Source organism: Panulirus ornatus, chromosome 57 (assembly GCF_036320965.1).
Source record: "Panulirus ornatus isolate Po-2019 chromosome 57, ASM3632096v1, whole genome shotgun sequence".
Lineage (NCBI taxonomy): Eukaryota > Metazoa > Arthropoda > Malacostraca > Decapoda > Palinuridae > Panulirus > Panulirus ornatus.
Genome location: NC_092280.1, coordinates 19030695 through 19040198, shown reverse-complemented (window position 1 = coordinate 19040198; position 9504 = coordinate 19030695). Strand labels below are relative to the sequence as shown.

Sequence of the window (9504 nt, the reverse complement as noted above, 5' to 3'; positions counted from 1 at the left end):
ACCCCCGAGCACGACGGTACGACCCCCCGAGCACGACGGTACGACCCCCTGAGCACGACGGTACGACCTCCTGAGCACGACGGTACGACCCCCTGAGCACGACGGTACGACCCCCTGAGCACGACGGTAGGACCCCCGAGCGCGACGGTGCGACCCCAGAGCACGACAACACGACCCCCGAGCGCGACAGTAAGACCCCTGAGCACGACGGTACGACCTCCCGAGCACGACGGTAGGACCCCCGAGCGCGACGGTACGACCCCAGAGCACGACAACACGACCCCTGAGAATGACAGACCGGCCTATGACCCGATCCTGAGGGCCAGCCTACAAATTCCAATCCGTCGTACCTCAGTGTCGTACCGCCTTGCTCAAGGGTCGTACCGCCGTGGAGGAAGGGACGCATCGCCGTGCTCGAGTCGTACCGTCATGCTCAAGGGTCGTACCGCCTCGCTCAGGGGTCGTACCGCCGTGGAGGAAGGGACGCATCGCCGTGCTCGAGTCGTACCGTCATGCTCAAGGGTCGTACCGCCGTACTCAAGGGTGGTTCACCGCTGCCTCTATCTCTAAAATTCCACCTGACCGCACGCAGGTCGTCCCTCGCCTATCACCTGATTGCCTAATGTAAACATCAGTCACTCCTCGCCTCCATGAAGGCGAGTCCACGTCGACCATATGTCTATTACCCACACACACACACACACACACACACACACACACACACACACTGTGCACTGCTGTCGGTATCTTAGAGTCTATTGTTACCACTAGTAACATCAACGATGCTCAGTGTCATCACACCCCTTGGATCCTATGACCGACGCCGGATCCTTCACCGCTCCAGATGAATCTTTAGGATCCAAACCCCCCACCACCTTTGCTGTAGGATCCCATGGCATCAGAAGCCAACCACAGCCTTTTTCTCTTTGAAGGATACCACGTCCTCACAATCACTCCAGTAGGCCCCATCCTCCGCTGAACCGACCACACGTCCACTGCAAACACCCTCCAGTCAATAATAATGATATAAAAAAAAAAGAGACAGAAAATAGGAACCACATTAATCATCTACCTGATCCTTTCAGCGAGACCCCGAGCAGAACGTCTTCATCATTCCTGGTTAGGGAAGGTGGAGGAGCTTAACACAGCTCGCATTCCCGCCCATCAATATAACTAAAAATATCATTAAAAATAATAAAAAAAGAGAAGAGAAAGATCTTGAAGCACTGTACGAGAACAGGATAATACTGACACAGATCGAGTTACCTCACGACAGCCTTCCATGGATTCCCTATGGCGGTACTGAAGACTCAAAATGATTCTCCATTTTCGACGAGGCTGCAAGGACATAATCCCACTGTTACCAGCACAAAGGGAGGGAGGGAGTCCAGTATCACACGGATAGGATACATCCCCGTGAGGGCCTGAGAAGGTACTGATCTGGTAATAACATTCCTAAGACTTACTTTGGGTTTATCATTTTCTCCATCTATCCATCCATCCATCTATCTACCTTCGTTATGCCTCTAATGTAGTTTTCTACGTCCATTTCATTTCTGTCGTGAATTCATTTCTATTGGATTGCTTTCTCAATCAGTCGCTCCATTCGTAACCTGCTTCACATACCTTTTTTATTTTCTCAGAAGTTTCTTATAACACCTGGTCATGCTTGTGTATATATATATATATATATATATATATATATATATATATATATATATATATATATATATATATATATTTTCTTTTTCTTTTAAACTATTCGCCATTTCCCGCGTTAGCGAGGTAGCATTAAGAACAGAGGACTGGGCCTTTGACTGGCCCAATTCTCTGTTCCTTCTTTTGGAAAATTAAAAAAAAACGAGAGGGGAGGATTTCCAGCCCCCCGCTCCCTCCCCTTTTAGTCGCCTTCTACGACACGCAGGGAATACGTGGGAAGCATTCTTAATCCCCCATCCCCAGGGATATATATATATATATATATATATATATATATATATATATATATATATATATATATATATATATATATATATATATATATTCCTGAGTCCACGTGGAAATGAAACGCGATAAGTTCCCAAGTGCACTTTCCTGTAATAATCGCATCAGGGGGGACACAAGGAAGAAACACAAGTCAGTTGATATACGACGAAGATACGTAGCTAGGACGCCATATGGTAAACAGTGTGTGTGTGTGTGTGTGTGAGGGGGTCACTTAGACAATTGTATACAACTGATAAGGCAGGGTTTTTTCCGTGAAACATGTAAAGTTTCAATAAACCATTAGAACTCCTGCTGAAACGCGATTATCCTTACACACACACACACACACACACACACACACACACACACACACGGGGCTGGAAAGCCTCCCCCTCTTGTTCTACTTTTCCAAAAGGAACAGAGAAGGGAGCTAACAGGATTTTTCTCTCGAAGGCTCAGTCATCTGTTCTTGAAGCTACCTAATGAACGCGGAAAATGGCGAATACGTATACATACACACACACACCCACATATATATATATATATATATATATATATATATATATATACGAACAAAGTGCATAGGAACGCGCACCTTCATAGAACATACAAACCTCCAACAGCCAGGATCGAACCCGGAACCCCTGTGCCACTGGCGGAAATGATACCGCTAGGCTATGGGCCTGGCTAATAGGAAAAGACTGTTCGAATACTATGTACTCGAATACCCTTCGTCTCACGTTGGTAAGCAACGGGGTCTACACTTTGTTCGCATTCATATACCTCCGCGTTGTACAGTAAGGTTCGGTAAAATGCTATCTGCTGGCTATGTGCGTCTGTTGGGAAATGACCGGTGTAGACCCCGTTGCTCACCAACGTGATACGAAGGGTATTCGAGTACACAGTATTCGAATAGTTATTTTTTATTAGCCAGGCCTATAGCCTAGCGGTAGCATTCCCGCCTGTGGTACAGGGGTCCCGTGTTCGATCCTAGCTATTGGAGGTTAGTATCATATATATATATATATATATATATATGAAAAGTTTCATATCTTGAATAAATGGAAAAGGCAAGCGAAAGAAAAACACGAGAAAAAAAAAAAAACACCCAAGACGATGGAATGGCACAGAGAGAGGACAAGCGACACTGGTAAAGTGCGAGGATGGACAGCACGAAACGCTATACCATTCCGGAAATTTAGCAAGAAATTTATGTATTCAGATTAAATCCTTTTCAATTAGAAAAAAAATGACACACGACCATATTTTGCATAGTCAATTTTTTTTTTTTTACTGTTATTTCTTAAAATTCAGAGGGTATCTTCTGCTCGACACTAACAAAAATATTGTTTAATAATCTTGACGTATACATAAAACACGTGACGTCATGACTACGTTAACATGATCCTATTATTCACCTGTGTCGTTATATAATCTTTACCTATCTCCGTCGTCTCGTTTTTCGTCCTGGTGTGTCTTTTTCTTCCGTCCATGACAACACCAGCCGTGGGACCCCCTCCCATGTGTATCACTCCGCCGCGACGCCACCGACGCGCACCGCGTCTCCTCCCCACGTTCAGCCAAACATTCTCTTGACCTCCGGGCCGACCAAACACAATTGTACCAATGACGAGGTAATTAGCATTTCCTCAGCGCGGCCGACGAAGGTGCAGGCGACCCTGAGAACCAGGTATATAAGGCGCAGTGGCGGTACGACGCTACGTCAGTTGTGGAGTCCCCTCTCTCCTGCCAGCGACGTCCGTCAGCGGATGCGATGCAGATGTCTGACATTAAACGGGTACGTAAACAAATGAACATCTTATGGGAAAGAAAAGGAATATATATATATATATATATATATATATATATATATATATATATATATATATATATATATATATATATATATTTTTCATACTATTCGCCATTTCCCGCGATAGCGAGGTAGCGTTAAGAACAGAGGACTGGGCCTTTGAGGGAATACCCTCACCTGGCCCCCTTCTCTGTTCCTTCTTTTGGAAAATTAAAATAAAAAAATGAGAGGGGAGGATTTCCAGCCCCCCGCTCCCTTCCCTTTTAGTCGCCTTCTACGACACGCAGGGAATACGTGGGAAGTATTCTTTCTCCCCTATCCCCAGGGATAATATATATATATATATATATATATATATATATATATATATATATATATATATATATCATCCCTGGGGATAGGGGAGAAAGAATACTTCCCACGTATTCCCTGCGTGTCGTAGAAGGCGACTAAAAGGGGAGGGAGCGGGGGGACTGGAAATCCTCCCCTCTCGTTTTTTTGTTTTTTTTAATTTTCCAAAAGAAGGAACAGAGGGGGCCAGGTGAGGATATTTCCAAAAAAGGCCCAGTCCTCTGTTCTTAACGCTACCTCGCTAACGCGGGAAATGGCGATTAGTTTAAAAAAAAATATATATTACAGAATCCTTAATGCCTTTTCGTATAACGTTGAGATAACCTAAGAACAGAAACCATTACATTCTGGATGGTATTTGTACTCCCTTTATCTTAGATACACTTTAGCCGTCAGTTCACATCATACATGTGTGTCCTGGTATCAAACATGTCTACAGAGCAAGGTGATTCTCTATCAAACGATACCATGGAAAGTTTCGTTAAGACTTGCATGACGTCCTTGTGTTACCACGTGAAGACTAACACAGTTACCATTGTGTTACCATGTCGCACGACGTCCCTATGTTAGCATGTTAGACTAACACAGTTACCATTGTGTTAACATGTCACACGACGACCCTCGTCTTACCATGTCAGACTCACGTAGCGACCATGCATCATCGTGTGAGACTCGTATAACTCATATGACCGCCTTCAACGGCCCCTGCGTTATCAATGCGTTTTCGTTCACATAGCCAACCGGTTATATAAATCTGAAAAATACTCGATGATCAATATCGAATTCTCTAATATTTCTCTCATACCAACAGGTACGTGGAGCCCTGCTCCTGCTGCTGCTGCTGGGAGTAGTGGTCGGGGCCTCGACCAAGGGCGGGCTGAAAGAGGTAGGCGACGTCGGTGCTGGCCTCCGCCAGGAGGCCTTCGTCGAGGCAGACCCCATCCCACCAGCGGAGAGCCAGCAGGTCTCCTTTGTAGCCGTGAACGAAGACCTCCAGACCGCCGCTACAGGTAGGTCCTCCCATCTCCTCTCCTCATTTCTAACTACTGTAAATTTCCCTGTTTTTAGTCCCTGTCTCGAGCTTATACTCGGAAAACATTCTACTGTCGATTCTAAACTGCAGTTCAAGTCTTGATGTACGAGACCTCGTCTCTTGGGGCAAAAAATGACTCTTTGTTCTTCAGTATTGGGGAAGGAGGGAAGGGCCTGCTTGGGGGAGGGAGTGAGGTAACTACCCCACTACCATTTGTTCTTCAGTACTGGGGGAGGAGGGAAGGGCTTGCTTCGGGGAGGGAGTGGGGTAACTACCTCCCACTACCATGTTAAGAGATGCCCTGAACACCGGTCGTGCAACACCTTCCTACTCGATCTCCTCAGGTTACGGAGGCGGCCAGGGTCACGGAGGCCACAGCAGCCACCACGGAGGCTACCATGACCAGTCCGGCTACAAGGGACACCATGGTCACCATGCCGACCATGGGTACAAAGGCAACCATTATGGCAACCATGGCAAGGCTGGATATAGCGTAAGTCTGACTTTCATTTTACCTGGTGATGGTGAGGGAAGGAGGAGGAATTGTGCAGGAGACCCACACTCTTGGCGACCTGTGCATGTATCTTCGTCTGGTTCTGAGCCCGTCACTTGGGGATAGGAGACTCCTCGTGATCCCAGTCAGTCACAAATGATATATTCAAACTGCCAACACAAATGTCATTTCTCGTGAACGCAGACTCTGTTCGAATTAAAACTATGAGTATCAAAAGGTGTGAAGATGGAATCGCTGACAACGCTACTTGTACTTGCTGTACCGACGCTTATGCTGTATCTTCTACTGTACCGTCACTTATGCTGTATTATCTACTGTACCGCCACTTATGCTGTTTTGGAATAAGAGAATACGTTATCCTCTCTCTCTCTCTCTCTCTCTCTCTCTCTCTCTCTCTCTCTCTCTCTCTCTCTCTCTCTCTCTCTCTCTCTCTACCTGCCTACCTATATCTATATATCTTTATAGTTTCTGTTATCCATCATATATCTCTCTCTCTTCCTATCGACCTCTCTGATGACGCCAGGTTTCTACCCATCTATAGGACCACTTCGACAACCAGGGCAAGTATTACAAGGGCCACGACGACAGGCACAAGTACTACGGCGACGCCCACAAGGGCTACAAGGGCAAGAAAGGTCACCACTACGGCTCCAAGGGTCACCACAACAAGGGCCACAAGGATAAGGTCAGAAGTCACTGTATTCTCAAGTGTTACTGATGACGTAGTCACAAACCAATCACTTTCTTCATTAGAGTCGTTATACCTCATCATATTCGCACCATTTTCACCCCCTAGAGCACTACAGTACGACCGTTGAGCACACGACGGTACGACCCCTTAGGTGAATGGTGGTCTGGCCTTTGCCCTGACACCCACACCCTCTCAGAGGCCAAGCCTTCATTTACCCAAGGGTCGTACTGGGCGTCCACTCTCAAGGGTCGTACCGCCGTGTTCACACGGGTTGTATCCTCGTACTCAAGGGCTGCTTTGCTTGGTACGACAGGGGTACAAGAATGTGTACCACAAGGAGGAGTACCACCACACCAAGAAGTTCTACGACGACCACGACGACAAGAAGTACCACAGCAGCTACGACGACCACGACAGCTACTACAAGGGCCACAAGGGCAACGACCACAAGGGCGGACACTACAAGGTACGACCGAGATCGTGAGAGGGCCAGAAGTAGTAAGTGTTCCCAATAGATTTCCACTAAGTTAGGAGGAGAACGTCTCCTACCATTAACCCACTAACTGGAGCTGGGCTGGCAAAGGCCTGAATCTCTGTATAACGTTGTCTGATGAGAAAAAGAAACCCTCCTCCCTCCTCTTCTCCAGGCCCCTATGGCTGGTAAAGATCCACCCATCCATCGTCTCCCTGGATTTACAAATCGCTTTTGTCATTCTCAGTACAAGCCTTCGATTCTCTCAACCCCCTTAAACTCGCCAACCTAACCCAACCAAGCCATAACCAAACTTTTGATCACGTTGAAACTAAACCTAACCTAACTTTTGATCACGTTGAAACTAAACCTAACCTAACTTTTGATCACGTTGAAACTAAACCTAACCTAACTTTTGATCACGTTGAAACTAAACCTAACCTAACTTTTGATCACGTTGCAACTAACCTAACCTAACTTTGATCACGTTGAAACTAAACCTAACCTAACCTAACCCACGTCTCCGTCATGTCTAAAGCTATCTATATTAATTTAGCTTAACCTAGCCGGTATGTTTGTCACACCTTACCTCACTTAACCTAGCCGCCATGTTTGTCACACCTTATTAACCTAGCTTAACCTAACCGCTATGTTTGTCACACTTTATTAACCTAGCTTAACCAAGCCGCTATGTTTGTCACACCTTATTAACCTAGCTTAACCTAACCGCTATGTTTGTCACACTTTATTAACCTAGCTTAACCAAGCCGCTATGTTTGTCACACCTTATTAACCTAGCTTAACCTAACCGCTATGTTTGTCACACCTTATTAACCTAGCTTAACCTAACCGCTATGTTTGTCACACTTTATTAACCTAGCTTAACCTAACCGCTATGTTTGTCACACCTTATTAACCTAGCTTAACCTAACCGCTATGTTTGTCACACTTTATTAACCTAGCTTAACCTAACCGCTATGTTTGTCACACCTTATTAACCTAGCTTAACCTAACCGCTATGTTTGTCACACTTTATTAACCTAGCTTAACCTAACCGCTATGTGTGTCACACTTTATTAACCTAGCTTAACCTAACCGCTATGTTTGTCACACTTTATTAACCTAGCTTAGCCTAACCGCTATGTTTGTCACACCTTATTAACCTAGCTTAACCTAACCGCTATGTTTGTCACACCTTATTAACCTAGCTTAACCTAACCGCTATGTTTGTCACACCTTATTAACCTAGCTTAACCTAACCGCTATGTTTGTCACACCTTATTAACCTAACCTAACCTAACCTAACCGCTATGTTTGTCACACTTTATTAACCTAGCATAACCAAGCCGCTATGTTTGTCACACACGCCTCTCTCTACTCCCTCCCTACTAGGGTGGCTACCACCACGACCAGCACGGCAAGAAGGGCTACCACGACAAGGGCAAGTACCACGACGACCACGCCGGCCACCACGGACACTATGGCGATAAGGGCCACTATGGCCACGAGAGTTCCTACGGTGACAAGGGCGGGTACAAGGGTCACTATGGCCACAAGGGATATGGCCATGGAGGTGGTGGCAGCCATGGTGGAGGATATGGCCACGGTGGAAGCCACGGACATGGTGGTGGTTATGGCCATGGTGGTGGACATGGGTACGGTGGGAGCCACGGCCATGGCGGCTATGGCCATGGCTACTGACGCGGTCGGAGAGCAAGAGAAGTCATCATTGCACCCTCCTCCTCCTCCCAGCTGGGTGTCCCCTGAAGCACAGTGTTACCACCGTTACATGGGTGACACGTGATACACCTAGTAACTCTGTCCGTGCACGATAAACACAGCCACTCTTGTTTCTAATTTCCATCTTCAGCTCTTGTGATCCAAGACGATATATGCACTTATCCTGTTTCTAATCTCTTATCTTCAGCTCTTGTGATCCAAGACGATATATGCACTTATCCTGTTTTTAATCTCTTATCTTCAGCTCTTGTGATCCAAGACGATATATGCACTTATCCTGTTTCTAATCTCTTATCTTCAGCTCTTGTGATCCAAGACGATATATGCACTTATCCTGTTTCTAATCTCTTATCTTCAGCTCTTGTGATCCAAGACGATATATGCACTTATCCTGTTTCTAATCTCTTATCTTCAGCTCTTGTGATCCAAGACGATATATGCACTTAGCCTGTTTCTAATCTCTTATCCTCAGCTCTTGTGATCCAAGACGATATATGCACTTAGCCTGTTTCTAATCTCTTATCTTCAGCTCTTGTGATCCAAGACGATATATGCACTTATCCTCTTTCTAATCTCTTATCTTCAGCTCTTGTGATCCAAGACGATATATGCACTTAGCCTGTTTCTAATCTCTTATCCTCAGCTCTTGTGATCCAAGACGATATATGCACTTAGCCTGTTTCTAATCTCTTATCTTCAGCTCTTGTGATCCAAGACGATATATGCACTTATCCTCTTTCTAATCTCTTATCTTCAGCTCTTGTGATCCAAGACGATATATGCACTTATACGTGAGCTTCCCAGACCCCACCACCTCGCATCATCTGTCAGGAATGTTGGTTTTTAACTCTCTGTCTCATAAAGTCAAACCACAAAGTTAATCTCGACATCTCCCAGCATGCGA

The 9504-nt window shown here is 45.7% G+C and overlaps 1 protein-coding gene across 1 annotated transcript; it reads left to right on the top strand.

The window, feature by feature from the left end:
- Nucleotides 1-3268: 3268 nt before the first annotated feature.
- On the top strand, nt 3269-8812 carry LOC139766457 (uncharacterized). Its single transcript, XM_071695144.1, has 6 exons — nt 3269-3784; nt 4962-5160; nt 5528-5676; nt 6239-6382; nt 6702-6854; nt 8253-8812. The coding sequence occupies exons 1-6, from the start codon at nt 3761-3763 to the stop codon at nt 8559-8561; spliced, it is 978 nt and encodes a 325-aa protein (XP_071551245.1). The 5' UTR covers nt 3269-3760; the 3' UTR covers nt 8562-8812.
- Nucleotides 8813-9504: the final 692 nt, after the last annotated feature.

Excerpts from the sequence above, each read along its gene's own strand:
- LOC139766457 (XM_071695144.1), top strand. The coding sequence starts at position 3,761 with ATGCAGATGTCTGACATTAAACGG. Across the intron at positions 5,677-6,238 it reads ATGGCAAGGCTGGATATAGC|GACCACTTCGACAACCAGGG; the intron begins GTAAGTCTGACT and ends ACCCATCTATAG. Across the intron at positions 6,383-6,701 it reads ACAAGGGCCACAAGGATAAG|GGGTACAAGAATGTGTACCA; the intron begins GTCAGAAGTCAC and ends TTGGTACGACAG.